The sequence below is a fragment of the Dendronephthya gigantea genome, unplaced genomic scaffold (genome assembly GCF_004324835.1).
Source record: "Dendronephthya gigantea isolate DGI-Jeju-01 unplaced genomic scaffold, DenGig_1.0 000197F, whole genome shotgun sequence".
Taxonomy (NCBI): Eukaryota; Metazoa; Cnidaria; class Anthozoa; order Malacalcyonacea; family Nephtheidae; genus Dendronephthya; species Dendronephthya gigantea.
In genome coordinates this window covers 176,593-196,908 of record NW_021163207.1, presented here as the reverse complement: position 1 = coordinate 196,908, position 20,316 = coordinate 176,593, and the positions used below count along the sequence as shown (strand labels likewise).

Here is a 20,316-nt window from a genome sequence, read left to right as displayed (position 1 = left end):
TTTGTGCGACGTAAATGCGACGTTCGACGTGCTCAGTTTAGACGTCGAATTTATTAGTCGCATTTAACACTAATTTACATAAGCAATATGGCGGCTTTAACGAAGTCAAATATTTTAAAGCAAATTTTGAAAATAAGAAGAGAAAGACGCTAGAAGCAATTGCGAGTATTGCCCAGTATCAAAACAAGAAGGAACAAGATTCTTCAGTTATATTTGTCATTACTTACAATGATGTTCATTAAGCCCACAAAGACTCGAATTCGTCATGCAATGTCGCCGTCACGAAAGAACCAAAAAATGGTGAAATTGGTGGAATTTTGTATGGGCAAACTATTCTGAAAGTCGGTTTAATCGTTATCACGATTTATGGCAAAGCTCAGAACCATTTGACAAAAACTACCGTAATGGAGCAAGCAATATCGCCAGCCTGTAGATTGGCAATTTGCCTTTACAGACTAGCACGAGGTGACTACTATACCCACTTACTTTGCCTGGATTTCTCAGCATCTTTCTTCATGAATGCGAGGAGTTTCTTAGTTGGATCATTTTTACCATCGCCTCCAAAATATTCATAACTTTTGTGACTTGCTCCGCCACGTCGTTCTTTAATTCTTTTGCGTTTTTTGGACGGAACAAACAGATTTGTCCTAGATCGATCTTTTTTCTGTATGTCATCTTTCTCAGAATCGTTTTCTTCTACATCACCCTCTGAAGTGTTCTGGAAACATGAGGATGTGGTTTTTGCTGCTTGAGGCTGATAGCTGAACAGCTTGATCTGGCTAACACAAATCCCTACTTTTTATCAATGGGAATAGAGCATCGAACCATTTTCCCAAACTTTTATCTTCAATGAATCGCTGTATGCCAGATTTTGTTTGGATAGTCAGCGCCACTTTCTTGCATGTACCAAAACACCATTTAAACTTGTTTCGGACCTGCTTGTTGTTGAATGGAAATAAGGCCTGTCTCTCCTTTATCTTTTGCAAAACGAGCCGATAAACATCGGCGTTCTTGGCCGTCTTGATATTTGTAAATATCAGCGTTCGCTTAAACTGTTCGCTGTTGGTAATGATGTCAACCATGTCATCCAAATGTTCAGAGATGTCCACATTCGTCTTCTCCCGTTATTGATATTTCCACTTTCCCCTTCAATTTGTTTGATCGGTTGTTGTTTTGGTGTGAAAAAGCAATCGTTGCAGTACGATACGCAAACATGTTCAATCCAATCGTCAGTTTCTTCGTCAAGTTCTGACACAGAACACTCTGAACGGTTACAGACTACGTCCTTACAATCAAATATCTGTATTTTGTAGCTAGGCCACAAGATTTACAAAATTCGTCTTTGCTCGCTATGTTAGGTTTATGCCGTTGTGAGCAAAATACGTGTGTAAGCATTTCCACATACACTGACTAAAGCAAGTTCTATCCCCTTGGGCACAGAGATCACAAAAAACAAAATGCAAAAGCCTTAAAAACTTCATCTGAACGCATAACTTAGGCTTCGTGGAGTCCACGAAGCAAAAATGATTGGATCATAATGGATAATGTGGTACAAAAAACAAATGTATGCAATTTATACGAGTCAGTTTTATTTGCGGTCTAAACTGGTGTCGCGCTTAGGTCGAATTATGCGACAGAGCTTGTCGCAAAATTCGACAGCGTCGAATTTAATGTGCCGCGTTGATTAAAAGCAGTTTAGACGTCGCATTCCCGTCGAAAAAAAGGCGTCGCACTTCAGTGCATTAAATGCGACGAGTTAAATTCGACTAAAATGCGACGTCTAATCTAGGCCTCAATAATTTGAAATTCTTCCATGTACAGTAGAACATATTATTTCACAGCGAGCTTCCCGTATGACTTCTACATTGGTTGTTTATTACCAATGATTTTATTTTATTTTGTGATGCCCATCGTGATTTTAGTTTGAATTGATACACAGTTCACACGGGTGAGTTTTGCTGCAATTTTAGATTCGAATTTCTTTTTATAGCAGATACAAACTTTGGAATGCTTTGTGTATAATATCCGAATTTGAACAATCGCTTTCCGCTTTTGCTATTTAATACGATAAAAACATTTTACCTACGACAAAATGCCTTAAACAGAAAGTTTCGATAAAATCATGTTGTCATCTGGATGCATTCAAATACGACATCACCCAGGAAAACCTTTCACTTTAACTCGAAATAGATTTTACCTCAATAAATGCACTTTTTAAAAAAATTTTTTTGAAAAAGTTCATTGGGATTCCTCAAAGAAAACTTTGTAACATTCCAATCATCCAATTTTACAATGAGCATATATAGTATTGAATACTTTTTGAATTATAAAATTTTAAAAAAATACTTTCGCTTCAAAACTCAATGGGAACAATTATATCAAGTTAACGCCTTGAATACACTGCAAATTTTCATGCAACTGAAAGAAAAATCTAGTTTTGAGAGATGTGAAAATATGACATATATAACATTCCGTGATAGCCGCTTTATATCTTGAAAAAACTCTTGTCGTTTAGTGTTTTGCAAGACTTATGCAACATAATCAAAATAATAAATATTAAATAGATAAATTTTGAGTTGTACGCTAAAAAGTTTTTTTATGTTTTCAACGTTTTCCCATCAAAATACACTCAACTAATAAAAAATCTAATGCTGTTTCAAATTATGCATCCTGATTTTAATCACCCTAATCGCTAATAGACAGCGATCGCTATATAATAGATAATGAAATAAATTAGCGTTCAGTTTAACGATGTCCAACATATCCATATCAAACTTACCAATATTTGTAATTAAATACTTAGGATCTAGTGAAATAATTTTATTTAAATTTTTGAATTTTTGTAGCAATTGTTAATATTTCGAGACTTTTGGGAAACTTTTTTGTTTTTTAGGGAGCAACTTTCTAGTTTTAGCGAGCACCTTTTTCCGATTTTACGACGGCACAATCCGGCCATGCCCAATTTTCACGAACTCATACGCTTCTTAATTTAGAAAAATAGTTTAGATTTCGTAACCATCGCTGTTCATCTAGTAAGATTAGCGAATGTCAATTCTTCACTTTTGGTCACAGTGATTGGAATTAGCCAAATTGTATGAAAATCATCTGACAAGTATAATTTCTTCGAATCATTTAGAAAGGCCCATTACCAATTTGCCTTCCTTTTCACAAAAATATGACAAAATTTGAGAACTTCGTAGCAAAATTTGGGAATAATTCCACAAATCAGTACTGTTTTGAACGACACAAGTGGATATAGCATTGGCTCGCATTTAAAAGCAATATAATTATTATATTCGTGTGTTAAAACGGATTTTATCATGTGCATCCCTTAAAATACCATGCAAAATAGCAACATTTTAAAATTATAAAAAATATTTCAGGAACTTATGTAATACGTGCTTAGATAATTTATGTCGTCTTCATATACGTCTTTATACATGCATATAAAAACAGATTAATTTTCATTAGAGCTTCGAAAATGTTTCATCTTCGTGAAGCAAAAAAAAAATTAGTAAATGCATGGTGTTGGTGCAACTGGATGGTTATTCGTTTACATAGTAACTATCAATTACCAGATGTGATTTGTATGCAGGAGTAGTGATAGAGACAGGTACGACTTCCATATCTTTTCCAAACTCCTCTGCACTTGCCTCACTGCGGAAGGAGTTACAAATGCTAAAGAAAAGGCATGGATTATTATTTAGTGATAAATTTTGCGCGAAGTGACATTTTTAGCCGGTTTTCCACTTGACGGAATTTTTCGCTCGAAATTTTCTCTTAATTGTGACCGGTGAGAGGAATCCGCTACGGTCGAATTGTGACAGTAAAAAAGAATATCAGACGAAAAACTCAGCCTAGTGGAAAACCGACTTTACTTTTGTTTCAGAGCTCTCAACTGCAACCATCAGGAACAAATCGCTCAAATAAGGAAGAATAAGTTCGCTATGCGCAAAAAATCGCTATAGTGGAAGCCGGCTTTCAACTGGGCGGCATGAATTTTACGCGCGTAGCAGAATTTTCTTTGTTTTTCTCTTATTAGTTCCATTATAGGCAACGAAAAGCTCCACTTCGCGCGCAGAATAGCACCTGCTGCATGGAAAACCCCCGTTAAAACCTCAGGTTGGCTACCCCACTGCATGGTATAAACAAACGTATGTCAGTTATGTCTTACCTAAACACCGCCATCACAGTCATGATTAAGGTGATTAGAAAACACAAGGTAAACCATACAATGATTGCTACAAGCAGTGTCTTGACAACGTTAACATCGTCTTTACTAACTATAATATAGATACAGTAAAACTATTACAAATATAGTTAATCATGCGATACGGTTCAGGTTAAAATTATAGTTCGAGTGATGTTTGATAATTTTACCAAAGTGCAGAAGCCGCGCCAAGCCGTTGAGTCTAAATTAATTTTAGTAAAATTTTAAAACAAAACGAGTACTGTTAATCCCTACTTATACCAGCTACATTGCATGATTATTTGTTAACAATTCTTTTAAGGGATCATCGATATGTACATACTTCCTTCAACCAATCATGGAATTCAGTAATTATTTGGCTAATAATAACAGTCATAACATTCATAATAATATTTAGTTTAACTAAAATGTGTCATTGAATTATTTAAACATAATTTCTTGGATAACTATAGGATCCGAAGACCGAAGGAAATATAGTTTGAATATTCTACGACTAAGAATACAATTAAGTGAAATCTATACTTACCACCTTTATTCGCAGCTAAATGAAACAAAAAAGTTGAAGAAATGAATCAGTTGGATATCAGATAAAAGGTAATGTCATTATTTATGTTAGATATAATTATGTTATAATGCGTCGCAATCTGACAACACGAAAATCGAATTACAAACGAACAGAAATCTATGCGCTATACCGAATGATATGACAAAAACCAGTTTTACAAGAAATAGCCATTGCATAGTGTAAAATCTCCTACAGCGAAATTTGGATCACCATTATTGATTTACCTTTACTTACCAATACAACCAGTTCCATCGTTGACAGGTTCAAATCCCTCATCACACACGCAGTTATAGCTGGTGTTTGTGTTGACGCATTTCGAGTTTTCCCAACAAACAGTCTCTTGGGCACATTCATTGTAATCTAAAACAAGTGGTATAATCCGTAAAACAAGACGGAACTAATGAAAAACTACAAGATGTATAAAAATATTCATATAATTTTATGTTCGCTTCTATTCAATAACAAATGATCGTAGGCCCCTGGGAATTATTAAGGTTGCAGTTTTTTTATACACCCTGTACAGGGTGTACAAAAAAAACACGCAACACTTAATATTCATGAATATCCTCTTGGTTCTACAACACAAAAGACGTTTGGCCCCTGGAATGCGAGCCAGAAAGCTTGTAATCATATTCTAGCGGCACAATCGTCGGTAAACAAAGTCGGGTGCGTAAACCAACGAGCTGAATTGAAAGTATTTAACGAGTAAAATTTTATTTACAATTTATTTTACAAGGTCGACTGTTAGCATTCAAGTTATCATGCACAACAATAAAAACTCGTTGTTCGGTTGTTAGCTGCACCATTATTAGTTTAGCTGATTTGACTATTAGCAGTTGAACTGTACGATTAGAAGCCATTTTAAAATCCCAGGGGCATAAAATCTTTTGAGCTTATGAACAATATGAATTTTAGAATATTAAGTGGTTGCGTTTTTTTTAGACACCCTGTATAGCTTGGTACATTCATTGATATCGAAAACAAGGCAGAAAACTATAGCGGGAAAACATTCATTTTAATCCAAAACAAGGCAAAGAGACTATAGTGGAGGAACAATTCATTTTAATATAGAACAAGGAAGAATTGATATCTATAATATTCCTGCTAAAAATACGATGTATAAGTAAAGCGATATGAATATTGATATATAGAGCGAAAGATAGATTGTTTCGATTGAGTATATGGGTTTATGGGTAGAAAATCAGGAAACTGCACGGAGGCAAAAAAAACTCTTCAAAGCCCGCGCGCCTCAACTGCATGGGCAAGTATTTTAGGTTCTATGAGCGAGTGAATGAAACTAATTTGAATAAAATGAATCACGTCTTCCGCTACTGAATATATAATCATCAAAATTATAATTATGGCTACTTCCCATTATACATTAAGAAGAATCTAATTTCAATAAAGAGTGCGAGTATTTCGTTCTTAGAAAGTTTAAAAACCATCACTTCTAAAGCTTTAATTTTCTCAGATATTATATACCAGATGACACGTTACATAGGCATGTCAAATAATGCTGTATGCAAATCATCCGCAAAGGTGAATGTCTTTCCCTATCATTTCACTGTTTATTGATGTAAGTAACTGCAGTTGTATACCTGTAAATTTGAACAATTCTGCTAATTCCATTTGCAATTGAGTGATATTGATGCTGTCACTGATTTTAAAGTCGTTACCAAGATACGCGCCACTCTCTGAGAAGGTTACTGCCCTGGATATTTCATTTCGAATATTTTCACTACTCAATCCTGTCGCGCTGCTAAATCCTGCGACGTAGTCGACACCAACGGATCCGTTGCTGTAATAATAACGACTCTGAATTAGAATTTAATTATGTCCGCATATAATGCGCACTAGAAAATTAAAATAATCAAATTTTAGCATAATTACTGGCAAACTTAAGGTGCATTGAACATTCTGGTGTCTGATTGGTCGAGCGTCCTCGGACTACTACGCGAAATAATCAGGAAAGCGGATTTTTAAAAATAGAAGCGAGTGGTGTTGCATGACAAAGCGACAGATGAAGAAACAAGCCATTTTAACGAAAATACTTAATAGCAAGAACGCAGTCAATTGACCTAAAAACTACCATATAGAACGTTGCTTACAGTCGTGCCAATTAACAGAAGCATTCTGAAAAATATTGACCAGTTCATTTTCTTGCTTGAAGGAACACATCTGAACAATTCCTTGACAATTTAAAAAATTTCTTTAAAATTTTCCGAACTTCCTGTTTCATTGACTAATCAAATTTTATATTTTATTTTTGTAATCTGATTTTTCAATGAAGCAGGAAGTCAGAAACTTTTTAAGGAACTTTTCCAATGGTTGAGGAATTGTTCAGATGTGTTCCTTCAAGTTAGGGAATGAACTGGTCAACATTTTTCGGAAGCTTCTATTGGCACGACTGTAACTTTATTTTGGTAAAACATCGTTTCATTCGAATTGCCGAAAAATTTTTTAAAAGTTTATTTACGTTAACTTTGTAAAAAATGTATTTTTCAAAGATTCGTTCCTTCAAAAATTGGATCACCTTTGTAACCATACTACAACAATTTTTCAACTTAGGCTAAGCAAATATCATGCACGGAAGAAAAACCTCGACTAATATTCAGTTATATTTACTTCGCCTTCGGCGAGTAATTGTTAGACACCCGAAAAAATAATATCAACCTGAGCTATATTTCTATACGATAATACGTATTTTGCAACAAAGCAGATTTGGTTTTGTTTTGAAATCAGCCTGCCAGAGGGAAAAATGTGAACGCAACATAAACGACCAATTGTTGTCAATAGAGATACGATATAAATTTTTTTCGATCATTTTTCTGCATGAATTAAGAACTCATCAATGTATGTATATGATAATACAATGACGTTGACTTACAATAATCGTTTAATGGTGATTGCTTTAAACGTAGATTCCAATGTCTCTGTTCTTTTGAAAAGATTTTCCAACTAAATTTAAAATATATAAGTATATAACTAGAGGTTTGCACGACTTGCACGATGTTATATTATGTTTGTCTAAACTCAGTGGTGGCACCAACAACAAAACATGCTAAAATTTGGTTAAATTAAAGGTTTTAAATTTTTTGAGGCTCAATTTTGAGTCGTTTCATGCACTTTTGTTAACTATATAGATCTATATAAAGTCACCTACATATATATAGCTATGCATATTAAATTTATAAAAATAATATTTTAGTTCAAAATGCAAACAAATTAAACCGTTTGTGGATGCATGTGCATGTAAAAAAATATATCGACAGGCACCTACCGCATTACTTATTTCCTCAGTAAATTGGAAATACTTAAAGCTCGCTTGGTTATTGTAGGCAACGAGAAATTGACGATTCTGTATCCGCAATTGACCTTGGATAGACGCCACAATATCTGAAGAAAAAAATTACGAAAGTTAGTTGTGGTTTTTGAGTTGTAGCGGCCTTCCTAAAGGCCCTGTTACACGGTGCAAATTTTCTTTCAACTTGCAATGCAATTCTACTTCTAAAAGATGCAATAGTGAACAGTCTTGTGGAAGAAAAGTGCATGAAGTGTAATAAACACAAAAGTTTCGTTGTTGCCAAGTGTACATCTCTCAAAAGTATAAAATATATAACCAACGTTCTAGCTTTAAAATAGGGGTATTCGCATGGTTTCCTATAGCAGTTTCATGCCTTTTAGCGCCCAATATTTTTTTGGGCAAATCGATCGTTTTCAGACAATTACCGGCGGAGGAAGTCAGTAGCCTGTGATGGACGTTTTTCCGTGAAAAATTAAAAAGGGAAGAAATTTATAAATAATTTTAGGAAAATCACCTGCGAATAAATTTTAGACGTCCAAAATAAACGGCAAGTTTGAAAAATGCATCTCCATGGTCGTTATTATACTCGTAATTGAGACCCTTTATTAATCCTACATCGATTGAATACATTTCGTCTCATGCACCTATTCGCAATACCATCCTAAATACGCACTACACTCGCTCTGGTCAACTGTACCTCGATCCCGTAGCCACCGATATATAAAAATACATTAAAATGTATATGCATTTGGTTAGCCTGAAGATTTTACACTAATCTCACTGCAAAATTCTCTTTCGCTTTCTCTTCTCCTAAAAGTCTTTAAGGCTGACTCTAAACGCATATATACTTTACATACCAACACATTGTCCATTGCTAAGCAGTTGTCTTGGACTGATGCAGCTACAGCTGTGTCCACCAGGATAGTTGGTACACATTTGACCTGTTCCTCTACATGCTCCCGGTGGCATATTACACTCATCTATATCTAAGAGATAAAAACATTTATGGATTTACAGAATAGTGCTGAAACAATGTAAAATATGTACTTTTTTTCACCAATAAAACCCAATAATATCAGAAAGATCAATTTTTTATAATTTTCGAAATTTCATTAAAAATTTTTAATTATCGTATGTAATTCTAATATACTTTACTATAATTTTAAATTATTTGATAAGATGCGCTGTATACAGGAACCGTTGATTATTCGCTTTTAAAAGCACATGTGTGCACAAGACAACGCTTGAAGGATCTTTCCAAAGGATATATCATTTGTAAAGATTTCGAAAATTTAGCACTTTAAAAGCCTGTTCACACGATCCAATTTTGTCAGATCGAATTCACTTTTGACATATGGAATAATATTTGTAATGCATTACTGCATTTGTTTGAGTTGATTTGTTGCCTATATAAATTCCGAGTTGACAGACTGTAAAACATCCATCAGAGAAGAATTGGATCCGACATAATTGGATCGTGTCTTCAATAATACAGTCTATGAAGCCAATATTCTGGCTAATGTAACTCTCATGCGAAGTATCGATTTTCAATAGCAGTGAAAGGTAGGAAAATGGAAACGTAGAAAAGTTCTAGAAATCTCTCCAATATGGCAGTTTATTTTTCTTTCCAAAGCGATGTAATCCTTATTCCCTCAGGGTTAAAAATTATCATAACACGTAGAAAAATATACCTGCACAGGTTCTGCCATTTCCTTGATATCCCCTGTTGCAGGCACACATATATCCACCATCAGTATTGATACAATACCCGTTTATATCGCACGGATTAGATTGACATTCATTGATATCTGCAATCACCAAATATATGTTAAATATTTACATGGAGTATCTCGAATCTCTCCGACACAATGGCGAGTAATGGGGCTGCCATAGTTTGACTTAATTGATTGAAAGTTCAGACAGTAAATTCATCGAGCGAATATAAGTTTGGCACGTTCTTTTAGTAAGACACTGCAGTTCGAATTGAAAACGTAAGCATTTCGTCATTATCATTCGGTAAAAATATTATAATATTTCCATTACATTCATGCTTGAAAAGTGTACCTTTACAGCCAGCGCCAATTTTTTCATACCCCATGTGGCAAGTGCATTCATAGGAACCATGCATGTTGGCACAATTGGCATTTAGATCACAGGGATTTGATTGGCATTCATCGATATCTACAAAATATTTAAAACATCATTTTATTATATTACGTAATTACCAGGGTGGTGATTAATAATTCAAATTGTGAACTATATTTCTGCTAAACAGTGCCTGAAATGATAACAGATTTTTGTATTAAATATTTCCACTATAAATTAGTGACATAGTCTATGTTTATTTCACAGTTTAAAAACAAGTTATAGTTCATGGCCAATTGATTGTTTCAGACAGGGTAATCTTCAAATCAATCAAAACATTCTGTCCCTATGTTTTTGGAAATTTGGAAAACTCGTTATTTGGATTTAAATTTTTGTCAGGAGATTTCTTCCTAAGGGAAACGAAATTGGGCAAATATATTAACCACAATTCTTTTAGTCAGAAATTCGACCATAAAGATAACGTCATGGCTTTGTTACCATAACAACGGTAAACGATAATGGCGTAATATCTCTGGTCAATTTCTGACCGTTGCAATGTTGGTTATTATATCTGGGAATTTTTTTTCTCAAATTGTAGGGAGCCACCTTAAGTATTTTGGCATTTTCGCTTATTAATACATTATCATCTAAGTCTTCAAAGTTTCCATTGTTCATTGATACGGAAAAAGATTTTATACAAATATTATATTAATTCCATTCCAATTACATATTCTCAATACATCGCTTCGATTGTCAAGCTCGGCGGCAAAATCCCGTGTTTCTATATAGTTATAGAAACACGTTTCTTGGCCATTCAGCACGGGCGTACTATGAATGTTATATTTTAAATCTTATACTAATTTTGCATGCTTGAAAAGTACCTTTACAGCCAACGCCATTTTTTTCATAACCCATTTGGCAATTACATTCATAGGAACCACGAATGTTGGTACAATTGGCATTAACATCACAGGGATTTGATTGGCATTCGTCGATATCTACACATATTAATTGTCAGTGTAATAATATCTATAGATAAATGAGTGATGCATGTTTCTGCTACAAAGCGGCTGAATTAGCTAACAATAGATTTTTTAACAGTATAAAAATTAATGGTTCGTGATATGGCATATATTTATTTTACAGTCCATGTCGAACCTGGTCAGGTAATTGTAAGTTTCAGGCAATACAAACTTCAAGTGGATTAAACATTCTGTTTTTAGGTCTTTTGATATTTTTACTTATTATTACATTGTCATTTTTAAATAATTTATGATAATATGTAGTTTCCAATGTATACCTGTACAACTGGTACCGTTCCCTTCATAGCCTTTGTAGCAAGCACATTCATATCCACCATCGATATTGGTACAATTCGCATTTGCATCACATGGATTTGACTGGCATTCATTGATGTCTACAGAGATGCATCATAGTTACATTTTAAAATTAAATACTTGTTTACATTAATGTTTTCTTACATAAATAGTTTTGCCACTAAAATCATTCACTTTTCCAACGTGTACCTGCACAACTGATGCCATTGCTTTCATACCCCATGTGGCAGGTGCATTCATACGAACCATCATTATTTGTACAATTTGCATTTACGTCGCAGGGATTTGATTCGCATTCATTGATATCTAATAGAAAATAAAACAGAGTTGAATAGGTTTTCTCGTCTTTTGAGCTATTGTGGAATGACATCTTTGGACTTTGTTGAGATGTAACGTTTTTCTGCTTAGTGGTTCTTCATTGAATACAACTGAGGCTAAATAGAACGATATTGTAAATTTCATAAACATAAAAATAAAGTAATCTCGTTGGTTGACTTCTCTGAAGAAACTGAAGGGAATTTAATGTGCTTATTAGAACACATACACAGTGACAATGTTTAAATTAAAGTCAGCAGTATTTTGTCACACAAGTAGCTATATTTATTGCTATTTTCAGGCAGAGCAATCTTTGAGTCGATTTAGTCATTCGGTTTCTAAGCATTTTTCGTTTTTTTATAATTTTATCATTAATACGTAATACGATTTCTAAGAACATAATTGCTTTTATTGTGTACCTGTACAGCTTGCACCGTCACCTTCATATCCGCTGTGGCAAGAACATTTATATCGACCACCAATATTGGTGCAATTTGCATTTACATCACAAGGATTCGATTGGCATTCATTAATATCTAGAAACATATCACACAGTGAGGTATTTAAAGAAATATGATTGTGAAATTTTTCAGCGATAGGAAATTATTCGTTTTAAAGACATAGCTCTGTTAAAAGACAGTTTAAACTGTCTTTGCCAAGGATACGATTGGTAAAGATTTCGAAATTTGGCTTCTTAATATAAGAAAGCCTGCTAAATTTTGGCTAATGTGCCTCTTGTAAAATATCAAAATTTCAATATCATTCAAAAGCCTGAAAATAGAAATGTGGAAAATCTCTACAATTTTGTCCAATATAGAAATTTACTTTACTTTTTCAAATGAATAAAAACTTCAAGCGGTCAGTTGTTGAGAGCTAGGTTATCGCTAACCCAGGGTCAAATTTTAATCCACCGCTGTTTCATAGTACTGTGGTTACGGTTCGGTCGCGGCTATACACCGCGGTTCTGTCGCGGTTTGGTTGCGGTCAACCGATAGAAACTGAAAACGACTGCTAGGGGAAAAATACGATCGCGGTTGCCATTCGCTTCCGAACGGAATGCTTTCGACCGAGGTTCGACAGAGGTTAAACCTCGATCGCCCCGGCGTTCAACCGCGTCTTTGTTACGTTATCTCTGTACACTACTGTAGTTTACGTGCTTCTGCTTCGCCATTCGTCTCAAAACTTTACAAAATATGACTTTTATATTGAACCAGAAAATACTCACGGAAACAAGCGATGAAAAAAAATTAAGTGAATAGTTAACTTGCTTTTGAACAACCGGCCCCAGGGTTATCACAACAGCTTCAAAAATATACCTGCGCAAATTGTTCCATTGCCTTCATATCCCTTTTTGCAGGTACATTCATATGCACCATCAGTATTGGTACAATTTGCGTTTCCATTGCAAGGATTAGATTGACATTCATTGATATCTACAATTAACAAATGTATGAAGCAGTTACATTGGCTGTATCGGGCTTTTCCGAAGTAATGGCAAGTAATAACTTGTAAGACATGTAAAAGATTGAGACAATTTGCCGTTACGATTGTCAAAGAATTCTTGGCAAGAATTGAAGTTTAGCGAGTTATTTGAATCTTTTCTCCCAAGAGTAAAAATATTTAGGCTGTGCATGATAACTCCAAACGAAGTGCTTCATCATAGCATTTCAAATATTTGAATTATATTTGCTTGAAAGTGTACCTTGACAGCCAACGCCAATTTTTTCATACCCCATGTGGCAAGTGCATTCATAGGAACCATGCATGTTGGTACAATTGGCATTGACATCACAGGGGTTTGATTGACATTCATTGATATCTACAAATATTCGAAACATTTGAACTTGTTTTAAATTAATTATCAGTCTAATAATATCTAGATTGTTTTTGGTTCACGGCAGCTAAAATGGTAATAGATATTTGCCAGTAAAATCAAATAGATCTGTAACAAAATGTGATGGTTTGTGATATGGTATATGCGCATTTAATTTGACACTTCTAAGCAAGACGAACCTGGTCATCTGGTTGTAAATGTTAGGCAAAACAATTGGATCATTTTGTTTTTAGGTCTTTTAGTTTTAACCTCTCCACTTATTATTAATTACTGTCATTATAATAGTTTCCAATGTATACCTGCACAACTGGTACCGTTCCCCTCATAGCCTTTGTAGCAAGCACATTCATACCCACCATCGGTATTGTTGCAACTTGCATTTAAATGACATGGATTTGATTGGCATTCATTGATGTCTAAAGACATGCAACACACTTACGACTTAAAAATTCATTAAATATTTATTGACATTGATGTGTTTTTATATAATTAATGCTGTCACTAATATCATTCATTGTTTCCAATGTGTACCTGCACAACTGATGCCATTGCTTTCATACCCCATATGGCAGGTGCATTCATACGAACCATCATTGTTTGTACAATTTGCATTTACGTCGCAGGGATTTGATCCGCATTCATTGATATCTAATAGAAAATGAAACACAGTTTAATTGGTTTTCTCGCGTGTTCATGTCAAATATTCAGGAATGAAGTTATTGCTGAGATGCACCGTTTTACCACTTGCATGGTGAAAGGGAAATGATTTCTCTGATTAAATTATTTAGTTGAACTTATTGGTTGATTGCAAGATTTTGAAGAAATTCAGGGGAATTTTATGTACTTATCAGTTATCAGGGAATAAACACAGTGACGTTCTTCAAACTAAAGTAACAGTATTTTGTACACACGTGTGTTTATTGCTCTTTTCATGCAGGAAAGGAATTTTTTAATTCAATTGAAACATTCGGTTTCAAAGTATTTTTTATTTTTCCAACTTTAGTTCATGGTCACTAAAATTTTAATTGCTTTCATTGTCTACCTGTACAGCTGGTGCCGTTCCCTTGGTATCCACTGCGGCACGAACATTCATATCCACCATCCATATTGGTACAATTTGCGTTCACATCGCACGGATTTGATGGGCATTCATTGATATCTAGAAATATATAACACAGTTTTATTTTGTGAAACATTAATTTACAATACTTATTAAATGGCCTGGAACTAAAAACGTAGAAAGGTTCTAATAATTAATAACAGTTTAATGACATCATAACAGCTACAAGAATATACCTGCGCAAGTTGTGCCATTGCCTTCGTATCCCTTTTTGCAGGTACATTCATATGATCCATCAGTATTGGTACAATTTGCGTTTACATCGCAATGATGTGATTGACATTCATTGATGTCTGCAATTAACAAATGAGTGAAACATTTAAACGGATTGTGTCTGGTTTTTCTGAAGCTATGCAGATGAATATAGCTGCCTTTGTTGGTATAGATGATCGAGGCTTCGAAAACTAGGATAATTTGACGTGTTGGTTGAACGTTCGTGAAAACAGAGAATTCTTCAAGAAAATTAAGGTTATTAATTAATTTTCTTGGCGAGTTTTTTTATAGTACTATTTTAAAAAAAAAATTATAATATATTTAATGAATTAAATTAGCTTAAAATGTGTACCTTTACAACCAACGCCACTTTTTTCGTAACCCATGTGGCAAGTGCATTCATAGGAACCATGAATGTTGGTACAATTGGCATTTATATCACAGGGATTTGATTGGCATTCATTCATATCTACAAATATTTGAAACATTGTTAAATGAATTTTCAGGGTATAATCGGGACAATCTTTAAGTAAATTGGAATGCTGAGTTTTTACGCGCATTTACATAAATATTGTCAATAAAATCATAAGTCCTTCTAATGCTTGTATACCTGTACAACTGGTACCGTTCCCTTCATAGCCATTTTGGCAAGCACATTCATATCCACCATTGATAATGGTACAATTCGCATATACATCACACGGACTTGGGTGGCATTCATTTAGTTCTACAGATGATTTAACACAGTTAAATTATTGAAATAAATAATTGAAGAATTTTTTACATTTTTTTTTTAAATCGATTATTTTCAAAATAATTAATGTACCTTTGCAGCTGATGCCATTTCCGTCATAGCCCATGTGGCAAGTGCATTCATAAGAGCCATTGTTGTTCGTACAATTGGCATTTACATCACAAGGATTTGACAAGCACTCATTGATATCTACAGTTAACATATAAAAAAATTAAATAATTTTGTTTGAATTAACGCCAAGGGTATTTTGTACTATTTCTTTTGCAAGTTTCCGTTAGGACAATCTTAAAGGTAATTGAAATTATACCTGTGCAGTCGCTGCCATTCCCCTCGTATCCATTGTGGCAAATACATTTATATCCACCATCAAAATTGGTACAGTTTGCATTCACATCGCAAGGATTCGATTGACATTCATTGATGTCTGGAAAAATGTGACACAGTTGCATGTCTAGTAAACATTCTCAAATCTCAAAATGAATAATATTTAGAATTGAATCAGTTAGGTTTCAAGTTGTTTTAAAAGCAAAAAATATCTACGATTCCATGTGTCAGAAAATGTGGATAACCATAACATTGGTTTTGATATTCTAAAGTTTCATCCCTAAAAACCTTTTACTGTCTTTAAACAATAAATATGACCTGAAGAAACGCTTTTATATCGTTGAATGGATGTAGGGTGCAACTTGCAAGGTAGCATTTTATCAGTGGTAAGAGAGGGAAACTCCTTGTTAAAAAATTTAAGCAGCTCTCCCGGAGTTGGTGGTACTAAGTAAAACTTATCTTAAATAGGAATGTGTTTATTAAAAACGATGCCGAGGTCACCGGGCGCTAACCGAGGCATATACTCTAACCTTTGCAATTAGTTCCTTCGCCTAAAAAGCCAGATTTACAGGTACAGTCAAAGGAGCCATGAACATTTTCGCATGTAGCATTACTGTGGCAATTGTGATTCTTTTCAACACATTCATCAACATCTAAGAAGTTAAATCATTAGACCACCTATGTTTAGAGAAAATTACAAAGAACGCGGACGTATATAGGACAGAAATGTCGTTCAAGACATTCTTAAAATGTTAAACTAACCAATACAATAAGTCCCATTCACTCGGTATCCAGATTTGCAAGGACATGCGAAAGAGCCATCGATATTAATGCATTTAGCATTTTCATGACAATTGTGAGTCTTGTTCTGACATTCATCAACATCTGAAAAGTTTCAATGAATATTGCTAATAATTATGTATTTACTATATATTTAAATATATTTTAAACCGAGAGTATTTTATTAGATATATAACATTTTGAGACAATGATGATTAATATGCTTTCACACAGAGGCTGCTGGAAATGGTAGAACTATCACCTACCTATACAAGCAGTGCCATTCTTTACAAATCCCTGGTTACAGGCACAGTAATAACTTGTGTTCGTGTTGACACATGTTGCGTTGTTTCCACAATGAACCGTATGAACAACATTTTCAGGATTGCATTCGTCGTAATCTGCGAAGAAAAATATTGACACAAATTTCACCCATAATATTTTAACTTGAATCGCCAAAGAGTAATAACTTAAAAGTAGGAAATTTTCTGATCATCATGTTATTTACTGTCATTTACCATGCAAAGTGCGCATAGAAAAATATTTCCTAAGTTTCCGAAAGCTGCACAAGGACACAGGCTGTGGAACGATTTTGAGACCGAGGGTAAATAATTTTACTAGGTATATATCATTTGACAAAAAAATGAAAACCTCATTCGTTTAATTCACTAAACTTTATGAAACTTATTGTGATATTCATTAAGTCTAATATTTTCAGTAATGCATGTAAATTAGTTAAAAGTTGGTAAATATAACCTATAGAGAAACAGAACAAATAGGCTTCGCTCGATCATAAATGATTTTGAACCGTGGTAAGATATCGTAAAGTTCTGCAAACTGCTACAGCTATAATCAAATTACAGTAAAGGGTACGATTCCGCCTGCTGCTGTTTTTTTAAAGAAATAAATGTTATTCAGCCACTCGAAGGTCCCAACAAGTGAGTGCATGGCGCGTCAACTCCGCAGATACACACAGCATTTCATGCAGATACACACAGCATTTACCATGGACGGTTAGAAGGTTTGTCAACTTTGTCATATTTGTTTCTTCGCTGATTTTGAAGTCATTGCCAAGAAATGTGCCATTATTGGTGACATTTATTGAACTGGCCAATTCTTCCTGAACATTTCCATTGTTTATCCCTTTCGTATCGTTAAATATCGCCACGTAATCGAATCCAATTGATCCTGGGCTAAATTCGTAAAAGGTAAGAACAAAATATGATGTAACAATGCACTGCATGGTTTCCCATATATATAGAGTTGTTTTGCTTTAGCAATCAGCAAATTTGTTTGAAGTTTCAGAAAACCAACCAGAGTGCAAAAAATTAATTTTCAGTAGCTCCGATAAAAAAGGTGCATGATTCACCATTTTACAGTCTGATTGGATTTGCCTAAAAAATGTAGGCTCATGCAGAAACCTCAAAAATTATCGATAATAGACCTTTTCCATAATGACGTCAAACACGGAGAGTCTGATAATTCTCGATATCAAATTTCGTGTAACATCAGACTTCTGTCGTTTCACGTCATTATAAGAAAAGAGTTAAATGAAGTATATTTTAGCCCGCTGATCGAAGCCAATCAGAAGAATGACTAAGGTGTTTATAAAGTTTTTAACGGACACTTACAATAATCGTAAAATGATGATTGAATGGAACGTAAAGCGTAGTCTTGGTGTGCTCGTGTAGAGATTAGTCAGCTAAATTAACAGAAGATTTGTCAGCCAATTTTATTTAAGATCTATTCATCTAAATGTTATATAATTGTAAAAATTTATAATGAAGAGGGTAAAAATAATTGTACTGAAGTTCAATAAATTGTATTTTTGCCCTTTTTTGATTACAGAAAATAGTTATAATTTATAATTACTGATCTAAAAAAAGACTGGATAACGCATCTTTAGAAGGCAAAAGTGAAGCGGGAAGTGATCCGGCTGTCACCCGATTCAAAGAGCTCACTTTCGTATCATTTAATGTAGATTTCTAAAACAGAACAGTAGTTTTTTGCGGTTTTTGCTTTGTTCACGTCTCTATCCGGGCCAATTTTACAATCACAAACATAGAAGCATACGAGAATAAATTTGAGCAAAAAATTTGGAATATCTCGACTTCATAACATTTTTGGCACAAATCTCTTCTCGTATGCTTCTATTTTTGTGATTGTAAAATTGGCCCGGATAGAAACGAGAACAAGGCAAAAAACGCCAAAAACTACGGTTCTGTAATAGAAGTCTATATGAAATGATACGAAAGTGGGGCCTTTGAATCGGGTGGCGGCCGGATCACTTCCGGCTTTACTTTTGCCTTCTATAGATGCGTTATCCAGTCTTATTTCAGATCAGTGCATATAATACGTAATCAACCGAGTTAGGTCGTGCATTGTCAAAATCATACAAGTTGTAACTACACGTATGATTTTGCATAATTGCAGTAATATTCCTTTTTTTGCCATTATTTATTAACAGATTACAACAACGAACCTGAAATGTTAATGTCGTAGTAAAGGTTATGTAATCTGAGCTTTGTGTGTCATCGAAGGCTGGAACGTATGGTTGATTTATGATGAACAATTGGCCTTGGACTGAACTGACTTCATTATCTGAGTAAAACGACAGATTACAAGGATGTAAGAAAAGTTGATTAGGTCTAAAATAACAGAAAGAAATTTCGTTTTGGATCAATCAGTGCCCGGTCGTGTAAAACTTCTAACTACATTTTACATAATTCCAGAGGTTTAAAGGGTCTTAATTTCGAATTATACACACTTTAAATTCAAGCCAGGAACATGCAGTTGATGGAAAAATGAGTCAACTTTAGCTCCCACTGAGGACTTATAGTTGACTCATTTTTCCATCAACGGATTCTGACTTAAATTTGAAGTGTGTATAATTCCACTCGAAATTAAGACCCTTTAAACCTTTAGAATGTACCTACATCGAGTGAAGTGCCAAAAATCATAATCGATTTACATTTTGCATAGTTAAATTCTAGTTATTTCAGATATACACGACTCTGATTGGCCAATCCTGTCCTTAACCTACGGTTAAAAGTTAACTAGTCCTTTATACAACTGGCCCCAGGTAATTGCAATATTACAATTTGGGGGTATACTTGCTTTTTACCTTCGGGAGTCGGAAATTCCTGTCTACAAAGCAAATGGTAAAAGCCCGGAAATTCTGATTCCGGCCCAAAGATAAATCGTTAGCACACTGGTTTCATATTATAATACGCGGGTTACGTTCACACGAAACGGAACGAATTCTTCACTAAATGCAATGGTTTTTGCAGTGAGGTAATATAATTATTCGTTTTTTAACCCTGTGAGAATAGTGATAAATATTCTTGCGTTAATATGCATGCGTGATGCGTTTTGCTGCGAATTTTGCATATCGTTAGTTGCTAAAGCGAGTGTACTTTTTTAAAACTTTCATTACGTGAAAACAGAACCCATTCTATATTAAGCAAAATCATGC

General features: G+C 34.4%; 1 protein-coding gene across 1 annotated transcript in view; it reads right to left on the bottom strand.

Moving 5' to 3' along the window:
- Positions 1-2,828: 2,828 nt before the first annotated feature.
- LOC114539273 (fibrillin-2-like) overlaps positions 2,829-20,316 on the bottom strand; it is a 42,674-nt gene continuing 25,186 nt past the window's right edge. The window contains exons 30-59 of the mRNA XM_028559901.1: positions 19,324-19,442; positions 18,473-18,543; positions 17,847-18,034; positions 17,108-17,242; positions 16,824-16,946; positions 16,592-16,714; positions 16,045-16,161; positions 15,810-15,926; positions 15,594-15,710; positions 15,336-15,452; positions 14,947-15,063; positions 14,693-14,809; positions 14,182-14,298; positions 13,950-14,066; positions 13,519-13,635; positions 13,133-13,249; positions 12,236-12,352; positions 11,691-11,807; positions 11,465-11,581; positions 11,046-11,162; positions 10,144-10,260; positions 9,771-9,887; positions 8,937-9,065; positions 8,056-8,171; positions 7,663-7,733; positions 6,374-6,573; positions 5,010-5,135; positions 4,737-4,751; positions 4,175-4,283; positions 2,829-3,678 (exon numbers count right to left, since the gene is read on the bottom strand). Coding sequence (XP_028415702.1) covers positions 3,546-3,678; positions 4,175-4,283; positions 4,737-4,751; positions 5,010-5,135; positions 6,374-6,573; positions 7,663-7,733; positions 8,056-8,171; positions 8,937-9,065; positions 9,771-9,887; positions 10,144-10,260; positions 11,046-11,162; positions 11,465-11,581; positions 11,691-11,807; positions 12,236-12,352; positions 13,133-13,249; positions 13,519-13,635; positions 13,950-14,066; positions 14,182-14,298; positions 14,693-14,809; positions 14,947-15,063; positions 15,336-15,452; positions 15,594-15,710; positions 15,810-15,926; positions 16,045-16,161; positions 16,592-16,714; positions 16,824-16,946; positions 17,108-17,242; positions 17,847-18,034; positions 18,473-18,543; positions 19,324-19,442 — 3,530 coding nt within the window. The 3' untranslated portion in view covers positions 2,829-3,545. The remainder of the gene's footprint in view (positions 3,679-4,174; positions 4,284-4,736; positions 4,752-5,009; positions 5,136-6,373; positions 6,574-7,662; positions 7,734-8,055; positions 8,172-8,936; positions 9,066-9,770; positions 9,888-10,143; positions 10,261-11,045; positions 11,163-11,464; positions 11,582-11,690; positions 11,808-12,235; positions 12,353-13,132; positions 13,250-13,518; positions 13,636-13,949; positions 14,067-14,181; positions 14,299-14,692; positions 14,810-14,946; positions 15,064-15,335; positions 15,453-15,593; positions 15,711-15,809; positions 15,927-16,044; positions 16,162-16,591; positions 16,715-16,823; positions 16,947-17,107; positions 17,243-17,846; positions 18,035-18,472; positions 18,544-19,323; positions 19,443-20,316) is intronic.